At 39.9% G+C, this 20,008-nt stretch overlaps 1 protein-coding gene and 1 long non-coding RNA gene across 3 annotated transcripts in view; one reads left to right on the forward strand and one right to left on the reverse strand.

The window, feature by feature from the left end:
• LOC117517626 (nectin-3-like protein) overlaps positions 1–20,008 on the reverse strand; it is a 105,604-nt gene that overhangs the window by 44,339 nt on the left and 41,257 nt on the right. The window contains exons 5-6 of one of the 2 annotated variants that reach the window (XM_034178722.1): positions 14,694–14,845; positions 5,402–9,552 (exon numbers count right to left, since the gene is read on the reverse strand). In XM_034178722.1, coding sequence (XP_034034613.1) covers positions 8,888–9,552; positions 14,694–14,845 — 817 coding nt within the window. In that variant the 3' untranslated portion in view covers positions 5,402–8,887. Of the gene's footprint in view, positions 1–5,401; positions 9,553–14,693; positions 14,846–20,008 lie in introns of those variants that run through there. The other variant, XM_034178723.1, reaches the window with a different exon arrangement.
• LOC117517627 lies at positions 393–18,021 on the forward strand. The gene is made up of 3 exons (XR_004562773.1): positions 393–402; positions 8,186–8,190; positions 17,889–18,021. It is a non-coding gene; the product is annotated as an uncharacterized LOC117517627 (long non-coding RNA).

Here is a 20,008-nt window from a genome sequence, read left to right on the forward strand (position 1 = left end):
ACATTTCTTGCAACTGAATGTTGAGAACCATTGTTCTTAAACTGTTGGACTATTCTTTTTCATGCAGTTGTTCACAAAGTGGTGATCCTCACCCTATCTTTGCTTGTGAACAGTTGAGCCTTTTGGGGATGCTCCTTTTATAACCAATCATGACACTCACCTGTTTCCAATTAAACTGTTCACCTGTGGAATGTTCCAAACAGGTGTTCTTTGAGCATTCCTCAACTTTCCCAGTCTTTTGTGCTCCTGTCCCAGCTTTTTTGAAATGTGTTGCAGTCATCCATTTCAAAATGAGCAAATATTTGCACAAAAACAAAAAAAGTCTATCAGTTTGAACATTAAATATCTTGTCTTTGTGGTGTATTCAATTGAATATAGGTTTAAGAGGATTTGCAAATCACTGTACTCTGTTTTTAAATTTACATTTCACGCAACATCCCCTCTTCATTGGTATTGGGGTTGTAGAATTTGTGCGCCAAATTATATGCTTTTATCACAAACTGAACGATTGTTATGGAAATTGTAGCTTTTTAATGCTTGCTTTGGAAGCAAAATTTTTAAGCATTTTCCTCTTTTTGCCTTTCAGCTTCTGGAGGGCCTCTACCCCCATTCTCTCCACTTTTTTTGTAGCCATGATATACATATTAAGTTTTCACTGTCAAGCATTGATGAAATATGACCAAAATCCCCCCTCCAAAAAAAAAACAAAAAAAAAAACAACCTAACCTCACTTTATTAGTATGAAAATGTAGCTAAACATACTCCACGAGGTAGCCATGGTGTAAGTATAGATTTTCCACCATTAATCACAGATCAGATATAGCCCCCCACACACACACATCCACAACTCTCCCCTCTACTATACAAATATAAGAAGTAATGTTGCACAATATATTCCAAAGGGTACTCCTGATGTAAATTTCCCACTTCTCAGCACTGATGAGAACTTAATATATTTAATCTGTCAAGGCTTACTCAAATCTTGCAACAATCAAAATGCAATATTCGTTCCATATGTGGAACTCATGCTCAAGACGTTGCCATGATTCAATTCTACAACACAGGTTTCCAAAATATGTTTCCTTATTAGGGTGCAAATCCTAATCTCCTGACCTCAATTCATCACATTGACAAGTCTATAGGCACCTTGACACTTGCACGCATTTAACCCATGCAGTGCCACACAATTTGTCATGCCACTGTGATCTGCTTTGTTCCGCTGGATGCAGAGTTATATAAAAATTATTTCATAGCGGATTAATCAGTTGCTCTCAGAATGTGGCTGATGAAACCACCTCATCAATCCAAAATCACAGGAATTTTCTAAAGCTGCAGCTGTTCTCGTGCTCTTCATGACGTGGAGAACGCATTTGGAGTCATCTCAAAGGTAACTGTAATATTTATATTTTAACTGCTTGGTAAAACAGTTGCATTTCCTTTCCTTATGAGTATCTGCAAAATTATGTTTCTTATAGGTTTACCATCTCCTCCTAACTGTTCAGATGAGCTGCACTGTGATGCGCCGACAGACTCGCAGTAACAGTGTTTCTGAATAGTTTGCACAGTGTCCACGTGTAGTTTACAAAATTAATGCGTGCCCGAGATTTAACATGTCAAAATTTTCTTTGCGCACTTTCACGCAGCCACGCAGTTTACAGTGGTTTACAGTCTGACATGGCAGACTGTGTGCCCATGCACAGCTGAAACTCGTTCAAGTGTCAAGATAGCTTATGTCCACACAAACCTATCGATTGTCAAGCATATTTAAGAGGCATTACAGAGAGTTTTTATATCTTGCTTCAGTGGAAATCAGACTGCTGAACACAATCCACATTTCTCTATATCTTAATTTCTAATATGTATATGTCGCGGACATGAACGAGTGAAGCTCGTCAGCATCTCACGTCATTTAGGTTCTTCAGACTTTAGAGTAAATGCTTCAGGGGAGCATTAGCTTGGCAAAAACCGTGCTCCGCCCCCCCACCTCCCCCACCTTTTTAAGCATTTTTCTCATTTTGCCTTTCAGCTTCTGGAGGGCCTCTGCCCCCCCATTCTCTCCACTTTTTTTTTTTTTTTTTTTTTGCTTTTCAGCTGACACCCCCCCCCCCCCCCCAAGTACAGCCCTCTTAACCCCCGCCACTTTAATTTTTTTTAATGTAGATGTAAATTAATATTCAAAGTTTTCAGCTAGTTGACAGTAGGGCTGCACAATATGGCCAAATTATCATATCTCAATGTTGTAATATAAATTGTCATGTAAGTGTCACATATATTACATGCTGTCCATATTCTTGAGCCGCTTAGGTGAGTAGAGAGAGCTCCCATGACAAAAAAGCTTTTCAACCTACCATCCCTGGTTCTCAAGACCAGGCACCTAAGTGGCTCTACTATTTTTTTTTTTTTTTTTTTTTTTTTAAGATATTTAGGTGTACCTTAGTAAACACTAGTAAAGTTCCACCTTAGATTTGGAATGTATAATAGAAGATATACCTTATTGAATTTTCATATCAATATGATATACGATATGACTATGATTTGACACAAAGTGCAGCAACAGTTAAATTAAACATTCTTCAACAAAACAGTATTAATACCAGACTCATTTTGCACTCATAAAGTTAGGATACTGTGCCCTCCAAAAGTATTGGAACACTTGGAATTTCACACATTTTAATTTGTTTATGCCATTTAAAATACAATAATTAAAATTTCTAAAATTATCTTCCTCACACTGAAAGCAAATCTCTAAAACCTGATAAAACCTGTAAATAATAATCAGTTTTATTGCCAGTTTTCTTTAGACAAGTCAGGGGACGGAAACATGAACATTTTCAAGTCACTGAATATGTCTTGGACTTTATTTACATCAATTATGAAGAAATACAAGTTTCTTTCACCAAAACATCAAATCTAGGCTTTCATCTCAAATGTACTTTGTCACATTGTAGCTAAACTTTCAGGTCTTTTTAAGAAAATCCTCCTCTACACCACTTCATTAGGAAGCTGGATTTTATATTTTTTATTAATTTATATCAAGTTGTAGAAATTTGCTTTCAGTTTGAGTTAAGGAAGATAATTTTAGAAAAAAAATGCATTTGAAATGGAATAAACAAATCAAAATGTGTGTAATACCAAGTGTTCCATTACTTTTGAGGACAAATGAAAAACACTGAGGAGCAGCATCTTACATCTCATATATAGTGCAGCAGATAAGAGAATATTTAGAGTGGAATCCTGCAAATGGTGATACAAACATCAAATTTGGCACAAATAATCCATAGACATGAACTCTTAAAAAAAACTGATTGGTCACTTGAATTTTCAATAGGCAGCCAGGTAGGGGTCAATTGAAGAATTACACTGGGCTCTAAATTGGGGGGGTGATTTCACTGATTAATATCACTTTGAGCAGATGGAATCAGTTAATCAGTGAAATCACAGGAATCAGTGGCTGCAAAGAAAACCTGCACCCTCTTGGCCCTTTCTGGAACAAGTTGCCCACCCCTGGTCAAAATTAAAAGATGCTCCAATCATATAGAAAACTACACATTATTTGCCTGATCATAAAGATTCCAAAAATAAAAAAGGTAGAGTTTGGACAATCTATGACTGAATGTTATGGAGTTATGAGGTAAAAGCAACAAGAATGGTGACAAAGGTCAGTTTCAGTTTGTACAGGGGTCAAAAGTTAAAGCTGCTCCATTAATTTTGCTCCAGCTGTATTTGTGCTGAATTTGATGCTTGTATCACCATTTGAAGGATTGTTTTAGTTATCTGCTGCACTAATAAGCCAACAGAGCATGAAACGGCTGCTGTCTGTTAGCTTAAACGTGTATATAAGGCAATCCAAATTAAAGGAGAAATGCTGCTTTTAACAACCTGGACCTCATTTCTGCCATAACATACGGTCGTTTACTCACCAATATAAGTTTGGTGTGATTATAAGTGCATAGTTCAAACGACGTGTTCAGTTCAAATCTGGAGCAAACATTTTTCTTCTTCTACTAAGGTGGCTTAGAATTTTTTGTGGTACACAGCACTAACTACTGGACAGGAGGAACCTAGCAGTCAATGTGACTCACTGATTTGAAAATGCAGCTCTTTCAACCAGACGTGTGGTGCCGTGACAGTTAATCTGTGTCCAATCAGATTTCAGGAGAGTCCAATGAAACCCCGGCCTCCGCTCTAGCTCCACCTATGCCAGGAAGTGTTTGACAGTTGAACATATCCTGTTTCACTGTGACTGATAAACTGGTACTTCCTGTTTGAGTATGAGCTTGCCACTGAGTTCCTGCGAGATTCCATAGGATCTCATCTGTCAATCCAGGAAGTGTTTGACATTTGAACATTTCCTGTTTTACTGTGGATTTGAAAGTTGTCACTTCCCGTTTAGGATGCCCTGTACCATGAGTGAGCTTCGCGCCGCTTCGCTCGTATAATCCACATCGGAGGTTTTTGGAGTAGTGGTTGGTGGCAGCCTGACTGAGCTTGAATGTAAGAACGTCTGCAACATCCACAGTGATCCTTGTAAAATAGAGATGCTCAGCGTGACGGAGGACTGTGGCATCATGAATTAAAATATCTCAATAACAGGGCAGGACATGAGGGAAGTGATGGGAACATGTACTCCCTCGTCACTTTAAACCCTCAGCAGTCAGGTCAAGGGTCACAATACAGCAAAGACAAATCCCACAGGGGAGGGAGGGTACAGAACAAGGGTCAACAGGTAGTAACCAGTGCGGTGGCACGCCTTGGCATTGTCAACTCATCAGAAATTCACACTTTTAGGAGCACAGACTAGTTCAAGGTCAGCGTGAAACCTGCCTTGAACATCTCCGGAAATCGACAGCTCAGCTGAAACAGGCTTTCTGGGTAAGTGCGCTTTTTGGAGCTGGAGTCCAAGAATTAAAGAAAATGTCAAGGTCACACAGCTGTGGTACAACCTCAGACAGCCGTACAGCGTGCTGTAACACACACCAATTCTCTCACTCTTGCTTTGTCTTTCACAGCAGTGTACTTCACCTCAGTGCCATCTCCCAGTTTGTGTGCCCAGGTGGAGTTTGAAGAAGACTGGCTCCATCAGGAGCACCAGATGAGCTTGTTGCCATGGGGACAGTCAATGGGCTGGAGAAAGGCGACTTTGGGCCAGACGTAGACACTCTGCCTTTAATTTTACCAGAGGGTAGATGTTAGGAGGAAAACAAAGGGAGGAAGGACCTTGGCAAACTGGGACCAGTGACCACAGGGGCAGAGATGAACAGCTTAACTTTGAACTACAAAAGCCAAATTGTAAAGAATTCCCAGCTTTAAAAAAAGTCAAACTGGGCAACATACATTTTGAAGTACAGCATGAAGAGCACCTCACGTGCGTAATGGATTTCCCCCCCCACCCACCTTGGGATGGGGGGGGGCTTATGCAGCATCATGCCTTAGTGAATCCAGATGATGTCATTTATAGACGCACAAAGGAGACGGCAGTGTGAGTAATGGCAGGCATAAAAAGCTTCAGAGAAAATAACTCACAGGTGCTAAGGTGCTTTATTCAACTAAAGTATCTCAAAGATTCACAAAAATATTCCACTGTTACCATCACATATTTCCCTCCCCCTCCTCTTTGAGAAACACACAGTTCTTCTGTATATACACAAAATAAACACTGTTCATGTCGTGACAATACGTTTTCACTCGTTTCAACAACTGTGCTCTTGTTTTACGAGAAACCCAAACCAATAAACAGAGAAAGAAAAAATAAAATTCAAGTTTGTGTGTGTTTTACTGTGTCTTCAGTTTACAAATGTCTTGTGTTATTGACTGTCAAGGGCAGAAAAGTTGTACACAAGCAGAGTACTAATAAGAATGCAGTTAAATTATATATATCCAATCAACAGGTTCACACACTGATAAATAACACTTTCCTAAACATCTAAGGCACTAGTTGTGTTTCAATACACACACATACACACACAAAAAAAAACCCAAAAACGCTATTGATACAAAGTGTCACAGTACATAATGTCATGAAACAGAGGGGTCAAGCCAAAATAACAGATTTGTGGAATTTCCTTCATGCATAGAAGCAAAAGGAGGAAAAAAAATTGGGTTGACTTTCTGCACATGTACACAGACTAGCAGTTTAACAGATTTTGGCACAGAGACCTCCCTCTAAAAACCTTACTTTCAAGTATGTGACCCATCAGCTTAACAAAAAATAAATACATTTGAGAAATATTCATTTGTGTGTGGGGTTTAGATTGGCTCAGGCACCTCAGAGAAGTAGAACAAAGTTGCTGTGTGCATGTACTAGGCTGACCCCAGAATTGCTCTACAGGGTTTGTTTTGGCAAAAGATCAGTCACTGGGGTCAAAATGATGGATTTTAACTCCAATGTCCAACAAACGTGGCACACATATAGAGGAGAGTTCTGGAACTGCCTCAAAAAAGTCAAAATTTAAGTTTTTCACGCCAACTTGCACACATATGGAGGTGGGTTCTGGAATTGGCCATGTAAGGTCACCTTTGCCAAAGGTCCATCACTGGGGACCAAGATCATGTCTGTCTGTTGTCCTACTCCTCCCAGGTCCTTTTAATTGTTTCCCCATTTTAAATGTAGATTTGTGGAACCATTGACATACCAAGTCTCTGTAGAAATGATTCTAACAATTTATTAGAATTTGTTCATCATTTAAATATCCTAGTTTTGTGGAACCATTAGACAAAACTACATTAAGTAACTGCTCAGTAATACCCATCTGTGCATTAGACACTTTTAGAATAAAAAAAAAAAAGCCAGTTATGACAGTTACCAAAATAGGAAGCTTCAGCCTTTCAAACTTGTACAATACATAAAGTGCCAAATATTTCACACACCAAAACACCATCTGTGTAGGGAAATAAATTCTACTGTACAGCAATTAAACAGCTGAAACAACACGAACCACGGTAACTTTTACTTTTATATTACAATGGCACATTTGCAAATCTCAATGTCTATTCACTGTGCACGTTACCCCAAAGTTAGTGTAGGACCCTCAATAAAAATAAGAACTAATTCCCATTTGAAAAGTGTCACTGCAACATTAAAGTGGCCTAAAGCATCTTTTCATTTTCCCCATTTTGGGCTATGAGGCCCTGCAACAATGATGTATTAGTGATGAACATAAGCTAATAATTGCTACTTACTCAGTATTAGATATGTGAGACAGTCATCACCACATTTCTACACACTAAACTAGTATTTGGCATTTTGCAGCAAATATTCTAAGACAATACTACTGAAGTTGGCATGTAATCAAAACACTATCATACATGAAAGAAACTGTCAGGTTTCTTTAATGCAGTCTAAATATAAATACTGGAATTATTGTCTGTGTTAATCGGACAACATCAGAAAAATAAATAGCCTTCATGCCGATTTCAGACCTAACAACCCGCTAAATGCACTCTCAGTTATTCACAGTTCTCTGGCCCATGAAGAGCATCTTGAGTGGCTGTACATGTAGGTTAGGAATGTTCACCTGGAAAAGCTGTGAAGAAACAGCGTTTTCCTCATAGCTACTTAAAGGATGAATTTCAGCAAGCAATTTCATGACCATAAAAATGTTTTCTTTGTGGGACTAGCAGCCTAAATACAAACATGACAAAAACATTTTACAGTTTCAGTAACAATTAATCCATTTAAAGAACTAATGAAGAGCAACACGCTTTAATTCAGTCTCATGTTTCTACAGATTAGAGGAGCAAAAACAAAAAAATTCAGTGCTTATTCAAGGTCGGGGCAAAAGTCTTTAACAATGCCACTGCAAAAAAGTATACTCTGAGGGCAATGTATAGTAAATACTACAGTGCAGCCTGCTTTGTACAATGTGCACTTGAATTTTCAAGAGGCCCGGTTTGCCAGAGTGCAAATTCTCACACAAAGCCATTATGATCTGGTAGAACACATGAGGTATGTGCAGTATGTGACCAACTGAACAAGACTGGTTAAAAAGCTTCCCAAAGATCTAGGTTGCTAAGAATCCAAACCAGTTCAGCTTGCACTGGTTGAGAAAACTTTGTTGGAAATATAGATATCATGCCTTTGTTGTACGACAAACTCACTCTACCGATTACAGTGGACTGTACGTTGTTCATGCATTTCTTCCTGCTGGTCACTTTTAGGTGATAATTTTAAACAGGACACAGCCAGAACATGTTTGGTCCAATTGTCAACTTGGACATAGTCTTGACATAGTGTAAAAGGCGTAACAGCTTGTTTTGACCATGAATCAGGAGCAGTTACTATTAGACATGTTCACAGAAGGACTTCTTTTTTTAAATCTGCACTAAAAAAAAAAAAAAAAAACTCAATGTGATTTGAGGAAATCTCAAATTTTCTTAGATTCATATTCAGAAGTCTGACATCTGTCAATATAAACAAAGTTTCAAATACTTTCTTGCAGATGTTCCATCTGCCACTGCATTGCCTGCACCTGATTGGCTACATCTGGAGTCAGCTGGCTTGTGACTGGCTGAACACACCTGACTGAGTTTATGATCCATGTAGTGGAGCAGTGTGAAATTAAACATAGGCGTAGGTGTTCCGATGGAACACGGTTGGAGAGCCTTGCTGGAAATGGCACCAGTAACTAGGCAGAGAATCACTAGAAATTTCTGATGGCTGACTGACAAACAGTAACAAACCAGCAGTCTCAACACACAAACTAGTGACATCGCTATGTTAAGTAGGCTACAGTGTGCACCACAAGTACACTAAAGGGGGAAGAAAATAAGACTGGTCAACCAGGACCACTGAAGGAGCTACAGTATGAAGATTAGCAGAAATGTGCCTGTGCAAACATTAAAGACGCCCTCCAATTCACTTTCCCTCATCATCAGATCACACGGCTCGTCAAACATACCACTCCCTACGAGAGATGACGGAGCCGTCTTTATGAGAGACGTAGTCACCATCAGGCCTCCCGTTGTAGCAGTCCTCTCTCAGGTAGGGGGATGTGCTTCCTTGTAGCTTTGCTGTTTGAGGACTTCTGGAACATCTGGCTTGCCGTGGACTGGAACACTGCGGCTGCTGATGGTGATTGTTCTGCTGCTGACTGTAGTGACCGCCCTCCCTCATTGCCCGAGTATAACCATTAACAGGATATTCCTCTCCATTAAAGTTGTGTTGCCGTCGGCCACGCTCGTGTTTGAGCTCACGGTCACCCCACTCCTCTCTGTCATAGTCCTGAGTGTACGGAGTGCTGCCAGCCTTCGTGGCATGGAGCTCGTACTGGGTGGAGGCTTTCTGAAAGTCGGTGGGACCTAGGTACTGCTTGGTGTAGTAGTTACCGGGGAAGGTCTGGTGTTTACGTAGGTAATACACCCCAACCAGAGACAGCAGCAATAACAGGAACAAAACCCCACCCACAGCCCCTCCCACAATGGAACCAAGATTACTTTCAGGAAGAGCTTCAAGTGTGGGGGAGCTGAAGACACGATGCTTATCATCCATTAAGGTGTAGGACACCGAACCAGTTAAGACAGGAGTGGTAATGGTTGAGGGCATAGTGGGAGGATCTAATGGAAGGAAGAAAAGCAAGATGGAGTGGAGAGGAAGATAAGATGGATGGGAGATGAACAGACAAAAGCAGAAAGTGTCAATGACAACTACATCAGGAACTTTCTAAGAAGGAAGCTGTTGACAAAAGTACTATCAACTAACCTACAGTGTACGACACACTTTGTGCGCTGTGCTTTGCAGAAACAGAAACATCACAAAAAAGATACAAATATGAAAATAGTCATTCTGATCCAATTCTGGTATAATGCTTTTGAATACTCATCCTATAAATATAAATAATGGAATGAAATCAAGAGGTTTTCTATTAGAATTCTGAGGAATGATACAAAAATTTAAAGTAAGAATTATTTGCTTATTTGAATTTATGTGCATTTGCTGTCAAAGCAATCAGAGATCAGAGGCGCTAACCTCAAGTTTTCAACCTTTGTTACCAGTCACATATTTTTGAACAAATCTGAGAATGTATGGCCTTTTGGGGGGGGGGGGGGGGGGGGGTAGTTGCTCTGCACAGTGCTGACTCCTTTATGGAATGTTTGCATGAGCTTTTATCAGGTTTACAGACTATTTTTAGCTTAAAGAAGTGCAAATCAAAAAGTACGTGGACAAAACAAAGTGCACCATTTCTAATAGCATGAATGGACTGGAGCTTATGGATTTGGGTGCAAGTAAAAATCAGGTTAATAGCGGACACGGTGGCTTAGGCCGCCTTTACACAGGACTGCGGCAGTTGTGAGTCCGTCATGTGACTTAAAATGCACCCGATCCACAGACGACATGCAAAAATCACCTGCGTAACCACTTCAACGGCCCTTGTGGATGTTGGTTTCTCACATGGAGTTTGTGCACCACAGATGATGTCATATTCCTATTTCATGATGGACAGATCTGCCACTTTGACAGCGAGAGCAAGCGAGAAAAAACAAGCTAAATATTAAATAGTTTTTCATGCTCGTCAGTTTGGATATATCTTATGTATCTGCGTGCAAATTTTTCTCTGTCATTCACAGGCAGCGTTCACTAAATCTGCAAAGAAATTACATCATTGGACAATTAATACCCTTCATTGGACTTTTTAAAGTGAACGGACCCATATTTTTGAAACATGTAAAAACATTGCAGGGACTGAAAATTTCACATGACTGTTGTCCTGTTCTCACTTTGAACTCCTCTTATTGCTCTGGAGCTCCACACTGACCTCTGAGTCAAACTCAGGCTTATACAATTGATTTTATAAGGACAAACCTGTGGTGAGTCCACAATGAATTTAATGTGCCTACTTTTCTATTAAAAGATGTTCCATGTGAGGTGCTTTCATGCAGGTGCTGTCAGGCACATGGCACTGGAGAAAAAAGAAAAAGAGACATGCACTCATAATCCAAATGTCCAAACTGAACATAGCGAAAAGGGGAAAAAGGATTAATTTAATATTTAGCTTGTTTCGTCTTCCATGGTGACAGGTTTTTAGTTATTGCTAAAGGTAGTCATCGTAAGTAATTGGGGCGCAGATTTGTTGGACGTGATGTGTGCTTTCGGTGATAGTCAAGCTGCATGTGTGGACACGCAGGGCTGAAGTGACGTGGGAGTTTTCAGAAGCCCAGAATGACCCATCAGCTGCAGGAAAAGTAGAAGACAAAGCTCTCTGCCTGAGCTCTGCTCAGGGTTTTACATGCATAAAACTTTATGAACTTCAGACATCAGCTGACAAGGAACTCATTTTGTATTTTATAATTAGCTTCATTAATAAATTCACAGCACAGCCCTGATCATTTGTGCCCATTGGCTGCGATATTGAAACGATAGATCTTTTTGTTTTTTTCTGAGTTCATATCTAAACTCGCATCACTCCGGTCACGTGTCAGTCAACGACCTGCTGTTGCCGCAACAAAAACGCAGCAGTCATTGCCCCTCATCGGGCAGTAATGGGGTGGTCTGTGAGGTGTTTTTACGTGGCCCGTGTGGTATTTGTGCATCTTCAGGGCTCTGTGACTCTTCTGCCGAAATCAGGCACCGTCTCATACTTCATGGCGACTATTGTGATTGCTGTTTGGGGGAGGATTCTGCTTGAGCCTTGTAAGATCCTGGCTGCAGCTGAGTGCCTCTCTGGAGTCATGTGGCATTTAATGCACATTCATGACCACACAAGGGCCACTGGACAGATCCTGTCCCTGTTTATAGGGGTTTTAGTGGTTAGCACTGACGCCTTACAGCAAGAAGGTTGTGGGATTGCGTCACAACTTTTCTGTGTGAAGTTTGCATGTTCCCCCTGTGTCTGCGTGGGCTTCGTCCAAGCACTCAAAATAAAAGTATTACAAAACATGCTTATTTAGGGTCTGCTCCTTTCTCTGCCCTTGACCAGGGCAGCGTCTGTACAGCTGGAGTTGGTCCACGTGTGCCGGACTCTGGCTACCCACTGCTCCTAGTGGTTGGATTGTGTCTAACTAACTAGGATGGGCTAAATGCAGGGAACAAATTCCGTTATATGTACGACAACAAAAGGCCCTTCATCAAAAAATAAAAACAAAACAAAAAAGTCTCTTTGGTGTAATTTCACCTTGAGTATTTTACAATTAGTCCAGGGTGGAAAACTAGATACATGTCACAACCCTATTAATCAAATTCCTTGACTGTTGAAATTTAAATTGTTTCAATTTAAATAATTCTCATTTTGAGCCTCATTGATATTAGACTACCAAATTCAGTTTACCCAATTTGTGGTCAGATTATGACCTGGTCCCACCAAATAATGAAGGATGAATGAGCCATGCAGCATGTTTTTTTGCTACGAGAGGATTCATTCAACTCTGAGAGGCAGTATCCACAGTTAACGAGGCTCATCTGAGCGTGGCGCCAATTTCAAGATGTTCAAAATTTAACAACAACAGCGTGGGGCAGTTTGTGTTTGAGGTACTACAAGGACTAATGAGGATTATAGAGGCATGTTTGTGATGAGGACGAGGCTGTAAAAGCCCAATATCCAAGTGCCTACCAGCTACGAGAACCGGGAGAGACTATTTTTGGAGCGGCTCAGCCCTCTTGTGCACACAATTCCAACTGCTTTTTTGCTCCCTCTCTCCTGCTCCATTAAATGGAGAATGGATTTGAAGCAGTTAAAAAGGTAATTATTTATAATGTTTTTATTTAAATAGCTTGGTAAAACAGTTGCATGTTCATTCATTCTATATAATCAACTGTAAAAGTATGTCAATGATAGATTTAATATCTTGTTAATGGATCAGGAGCTCTGCTGTGTGTGGGCACTAACACAATGACTTGAGCTCAAAACAAGCATTTAGGCAGAACTCCAGCTCACAAAGGAGTGATTCTGCAGACAAATGGACAAACAAATTTAACAGTTGGATCACAGTGCGAAAATGACTGATTAAAGCCGCAGAAGAAATAAAGCCAGCGAGAAGCCAGAAGGAGCACAGAGGCGGCTGTCCAGGAATGCAAAACGGCAACGCACACAAAAGAGCGATTTTGCAGATATAAATGGACGGACACAAAGTTAATAGTGGGATCACAGTGTCAAAAGAAATAAAGCCAGTGACAGGAAGCACAAAGGTGGCTGTCCAGGAACCCGTGGTTTGGTTCTAGCTGGTCTGGTTCATTTAATGACTCTGGAACACAGGTGGACAGCAGCCTGACGCACGGCGCACACCTGCCGAAGTGACAACATCTTGAATGGATGCTGTGAATTGAAAACCCACACTTAAAGGGACCAAGTGTGGTCCCTTTTAAACCAAACCCATGCCTAAACGTGCACCAATGTCAAGTCATCATGGCGCTACATGGATCATGTGGCATGACGTGAATCATATCCGGAGACACAAGCCATGCGAGGCTGGACAGGGCTCAAATGACAGGTCGTTGCTGCTCACTAGAGGCTGATACCTGGCACATGCGAGGTACAGAGAGGTGCCTTAGTAGCGGATATGTGACGGCTTAAAACGTGGATCATTCTTCAAATTGCTGACACACCCATGCATGGCTCATGATTCCTGGCTTATTATTCAGTGGGACTGAGGCTATACACATGTTCAGATGGCACTGTGGGAAGTCAGACAATTTATGAAATGGTTAAATGTTAATTCAGCATTATGTCCTGAATACAAATTGTGAATTAATCTCTTGTTAGAAGAAAATGCAAAACATCTGGTCTGTCACTACAATGTCTTAAAGCACAACTATACTGTACCGAGTACGAGCAACTTTCTAACAAAAAAAAAATTATCTTTGATATGTATTTTTCCACATGTACATTATAACATGGTGATTTGTCACAAATAAAACCCAAACAGGGTCAGGTATGATGCCAACAAAAAAGTGTAAACTGTTAGAGAGAGTGAAAGGAATGACTGCCTCTAAAAGCTTTAATAAGACATTAAAAATGCTCTGCCATTACCTCTGCAGTAACATTCATCCAGACACAGATTAACATGAGCCATAGATATAAAATATGAAGTGCATGATTCCAAACAAGAGGCCATGCATAACCATTTGTGTATACCGACAGCACACAACCAAGGGCACGGACACATGCATACTTTCACAAAGCATTACAGGTCCTCTCAAAGGAAAACCAAGTATGGATAATAAATAATACATAGGACTTGAAAAGAAGTAGTTAATGTTTCATGAATCTGGGACATCATCTCACAGTGAGGATGCTGGCTTTTGCTTCTAACTGCTTGACGTGCAGAAATGAAAGACAGCAAAAAAAACGTGAGAGGTGCCGGGGTGGGTGGGGGAATACTAGTATGATCAGAATTCGATTCAAGAATATATAAATAAAAATCACAGCATCACAGTCACAGCAAACAGCAGAGATGGAACATACTTGCATGCCAAAGAGAGAAAACACAGCAGAAGCAATGCATTGTGGTCAAACATTTGGAGAGATTTCATTCACGGCTTCAACTTATAAGCATCTGATGTCAATTTTCACTAATCGAGCTATAATTAAGAGGAAAATACAGGGGGTTTAAAATAATCAAACCCTTGGTGACATGTACAGAGTGCACGAATGTGACACTGTCCTTCAAACTCAAACATGACATTGCCAGTCCCAACAATGATGTGTGTGCTCAGAGCTTCCCGAGATAAGACAACAGGACACCAGTGTGGACACACTGCTCACCTTGTATTAGAATGCGAACATCCCGACTGCGGAGGTTGATGTCATTGGCGACCTCACACCTATAAACCCCAGAGTCATTCCGCTGGAGGGGACGCAGGAAGAGCAACGTGCTATTACTGATTTGCACCCCTTCTGGCATTTCACTGTCCAGTCTAGGAAGACAAAAGATGTTTAGTCTGCAGTCAGGCCTCACCACAATGATGCAGTTTTCAACAAAGTAGTGCTTTTAGTTCAGTTTTCGTCCCCTGTGAAAGCTGTCAAAATATCTCTGGAGTCGACCAATAAACCATAAAGTGCAGATCTGAATCGGGTTGTCAGGGTCCGTTCCCAAATGCAGTTCTTTTGCGATGTAACAATTGTGTAACTACGACTAAGAGTAACCTGTAGTTATTGGCTGGGGTGAAGCACCCTGGTTTCATAGAGGGAAAGTGGAGGTGTTTTTTTTTTTAAAGCATCAAGAGCATTTACTCCCATAACCTTTATAGTTAGTTTAGTCTCTGGTACAGCTTAAATTACTTTCTTCATTCAGAACCACTAGACAACAGCAGGTCTGTGCAGGTCATCACAGAAAGAAAAAATGTAAACTGAAAAAATAAATTAAATGGTTATATTTAGCCAGTGATTTGTACTATAAAGTTATTTTCCTTTTAACTTCACCAGTTTTATTTTATTTTTATTCATAATTGCTGAATCGCACATTTCAATTACTGAGAAGAGACGTGCAGTGAGACAGCAGTCAGCTGTGCCTCACCTTGGCATGCTGTGCAGTGACGTCTGTCTCACTGTCTCTTTGTATGTCGCTATTAAAATGGTCAAACACTTTGGCTGTATGAAATTAAATTCCATAGTTAAGCTGATGTACTTAATGTATAGTGTTTTTTGTCAACAGCTGTATGTTTGTGTAACATGTTTTGTGCGCTGAACGATCACAAAATGGCTGCAAAAAGGCACCAGGTGAGGCACGCAGTTCTCCTGCCTCATGTTAGGGGGCACTAGTGATCCACGGATGCATGTTGTGTATATTGTCGTTCTGAAGAATATTGTAACTTTGCTCGTGTGCTGAGACGGTATAATGCATATACACACGAACGCTACGATAAGACACTTATATTTCACAATGGAGAAAATCATGATAAAAGATAAGCACATTAATTTGTATGTTCATAAATTTTTGGATAATAGCAATCCCTGCTGTTGGATTTCAAGGTCTGTAATGTGTGTATTTTGTAAACAAACAGGGAGCCCTGAGCACACTCGTCTCCTAATAAGCTTTCAGACAGAAAATGAGGAGACGTTTCACCAATGGGAGTAAGTTGGAAAATATATACACACACATGTATGTGTAACACATAACCTGACGTCCTAATAGACTTATTATTTGTCAAGAAAATAGTGCTGGATGCAAAAAAAAAAAAAAAATGGGAGAATTTGAAAAAGAAATACGGTTAACAGAACTAGATGCAGCCCATAAGATACATACAGGTGCTGGTCATATAATTAGAATATCATGAAAAAGTTGATTTATTTCAGTAATTCCATTCAAAAAGTGAAACTTGTATAATGTATACATTCATTCCACACAGACTGATATATTTCAAGTGTTTATTTTAATTACCAATTAATAAATTACCAACTCAATTAATGATTAATCAATTATTATTATTGATGAATTATTATTATTATTATCAACAATTACTAATTAAATATTATAAATTACTAATTAAATTAATTAATACCACAAAATTCTCTGACATGATTGTGATGCGTCGAAGAAATCTGCGACTTCTATTTCTTTGCTTTTACGCAGAAAGGTGAGAAAATAAAGAGCAAACAGGCTACTGCAACAAGTTGCGCTTCAGTTGCCATGTTGACAAACAGTGAAGACAGCAGTTTGAGACGGGCAGTTTTTTTCCCCCCGTAAGGTGGAGGGAGGGGAGTCTCAATTCATAGGGCTAGAGGCATACCCCTTCGCCTTACCCCTTGTTTTAAAGGGGTAGGCATAGGGGTAAGGGCAAGGGCTACAAAAGAGAACTGAGACTGGGCCTACAGTTAGCAAGTGCCACGGTACAATTATTTTACTTTATAATGGAGTTTTACATATCCAAAATGAAAATTTTCTAAACTGGACTTTCAATCGAAGCAAGAGGTAGTAGTTAAAGGAAGTGCTGTGGGACAGAAGACCTGCTCTTTTCAAACAGTGCGACACACAAAGTCTGGCATGTGTGGACGTCCAGCAAGAAAACTGCTGCCATCTTTTTTCAACTTGTGACTGTCTGGCCTCAGATGGGATATTGCGACCTGAAGAAATTTTCTCAAATACAAGCGGCTGACCACTCACATTCAAAGCCAGAACAGAAGACTTTCTTGCCTGGCAGTGATGTCCACTGAGACAGAGAGACTTTTAAAACTGATGGAAGATAAGGAACACTTACAAGTCATCGATGCTCAGTGTTTGGCACAGTTCCACTAATTGCTAACCACTAATTATCGAAGATAAGGTTTTCACTAGTGGATTAGCTTTCCAAATAACTTTGAAAATCATCAGCAGACCAATTAGCTTCCAATAAATTTAGTTGCGGTAACTTTTAGACCGCTAACATATTTTTGGCATAGTGAATAAAGCTCAACAGTTAAAAACAACTAAAGTCTGCAATCATAGATTTTAGTGCCTACCTATTACATGTTTTGTAGCAGAGAGGCAGCCATGAATGGTAGAGCTCTTTCCTCTGCAGGCAGAAGAGAGCTGACTACCAGAGAGAAAGGAAGAGGCAGGGGAAAAAAAGCTAGTTTATCTTCACACCATACAGACCTGCCGGCATGTCACTGGAGTCATGCACAGGCAGACAGTTTTGACTTATGGTTATAATTTTAAACAAACTAATACTGGACAAGTTATTGAAATTAATGTCATGTCTGTCGTTTTACAACGTGAAACTATCACTTTTAGCGAATGTGTGGCAAATGCTATTCTTCTTTGTCTATTTTTGCCATGAACACTGCCATCTACTGGCAGGTAGATGGCAGTGTGAAGAGCATTTGCCACACATTTGCTAAAAGTGATGAATCACTTAGCAAATAAAATACTCAGTATTCAAATTGCCTTTTTTTTACAAATGAAAAAAATGACATTTACAAATACAGATTTATTTCTAAAACCCACCACACGTTTCAGTATACCGACCAAGCAAGGAAAAGCAGGAAACTAATGTTCCCATAATGTATTGCGGCATGTGTGTCTAAACACTAAAACCTTCAAAATTAATGCATACTTTAAAAATAAAACATATAGCTTATATTTTCACTTTGTAAAACGACAGACGGAAATTTCAATAACTGTTTAAAATTAAAACCATAAGTCAAAACTGTCTGCCTGTGCATGACTTCAGTGATATGCCAACAGGTCTGTGTGGTGTGAATATCTTATCTTTTTTTATTCTTTCCTTTCTCTCTGGTTACCAGGTCTCTTGTGCTGAGAGAAAGCTGATCTGAGACTGAAGTGCTAACTCGTTGTGTCAGTAGCTGCCAGTGTACTGAAGTGAATACTGAAAGTAGTCTGTTTAGATTTTATCTGTAACTTTTGCAAAATTTTTAAGGGATTTATCGGTTTAGCTTCATAAAAGTTAACTTTTCAGTTAGAGGATTAATAGTTATCGAAGCTAACTCTTTGGTTAGCTGTGCCCACCACTGTCGATGCTTTTGTTCAGAAGGAGCGGCACATGTGGACTTCATTTATAAGTAAAGGTAAGACCATAATAACTTTTTAAATTAAATGTACTTTTTTGTGTGCTACAGTTTGTATGTGTAAACAATGCTGATATGAGATTTTACACATAACCAGTTAACTGCTGTCAAACAGTGAATAAGCTCCTCTGTGGGGTTCATATGTTTGTAAATCTGATTGTAATGAAGTCTGTGCCTCACCAGCCATCAACCACACTGCAAGTCATTGCTGCATGCACACGTACAGACAGTGTTAAGTTTCCAATCTATTGTCAATTAATAATAGTAAATTAAACAAGCAACTTGCCGAGTTGACATTTTGCACTTAAAGCATGTTGAATAAGCACTGTAGCTCACCTGGACAATTTCAACTAGAAAAGCGGGCATGGCCAAACTTCAAAGGTCATATCAAGGTTAAAAAAAAAAAAAAAAAAAAAAAAAAAAAAAAAAAAATTAAAAACCCATTGGCTATGTTCTGGAGTTACCGCCTAACTACCCTTGTACTAAATTTCAGCTCAATATCTTTTAAAAACTGCTGACCAACAGGTCTAGGTGGCATTTTCAATATGGCAGCTATATTTGAAATCGGATCAGAACACCTCAAACTTTGGTGTCCTCAAGGACAAGTACACCAAATTTCAGCTTCAATGATTCGTGTTTGTGTGGGTTTCCTCCGGGTGCTCTGGTTTCCTCCCATATCCAAAGACATGCGGGTTAGTTAATCTTTAAAATTGTCCTTAGGTGTGCGTGTGTCTGTTTGTTTGTCTATTTGTGGCCCTGCGACAGACTGGCGTCCTGTCCTGGGTGTACCCCACCTCACGCCCTATGACTGCTGGGATAGGCTCCAGCCCCCCGCGACCCTTCATTGGACTAAGCGGTAGAAGATGGATGGATGATTCAGTGGTTTTGGAGAAAATAATGTTTCAAGTGACAACTAGAAAAGTAACTGACCAGAGACCACATCGAGGTCAAAACTGAAAATTTTAAAAATCCAGTCAGAAATATATTTTTTCGCTTGAGCATAGCAACCCATGTAGAAAATTTCAGTTCAATTACTGCATAATGGCTGACAAATGGCTATATATGCGATTTTCAAGAGAGCTGCCATGGCAGCCATATATGAAATCGGATGGGAAAGCCTTGAACTTTGGCGTCTGCATGGGTAGGAACACATACACCAAGTTTTAGCTTCACTGGCCCAGTGGTTTCAGAAAAGAACTTTACACATGCAGACGACAACAGCTGGGCGACCCATGACATAAGCTCACTGGACTTTTGTTACAGGTGAGCTAAAAATGCATCCACTTACCTATTTGACTGTCCATCATGACGTTTTACTGCAGAATTTTTTGTAATTAAGTTGACATCCTTGCACTATCACAAAATACTGGTGCTGAAGCATAATAAAAAATATTTAATCTTAAAAATAAATAAAAAAATCTTAGACTTTATACCAATTAAAGGAAACGCATGTCTGAAAGCACCATAGCAGTGGCGGCCAAGCGGTTAAGTACACTTGTTTCAGGAGCTGAGGGCTCCAGGTTAAGGCCATTCTCCACGTAATGTGGGATTGCGTCAGGAAGGGAATCTAGCAT

This window comes from Thalassophryne amazonica, chromosome 9, assembly GCF_902500255.1.
Source record: "Thalassophryne amazonica chromosome 9, fThaAma1.1, whole genome shotgun sequence".
Lineage (NCBI taxonomy): Eukaryota > Metazoa > Chordata > Actinopteri > Batrachoidiformes > Batrachoididae > Thalassophryne > Thalassophryne amazonica.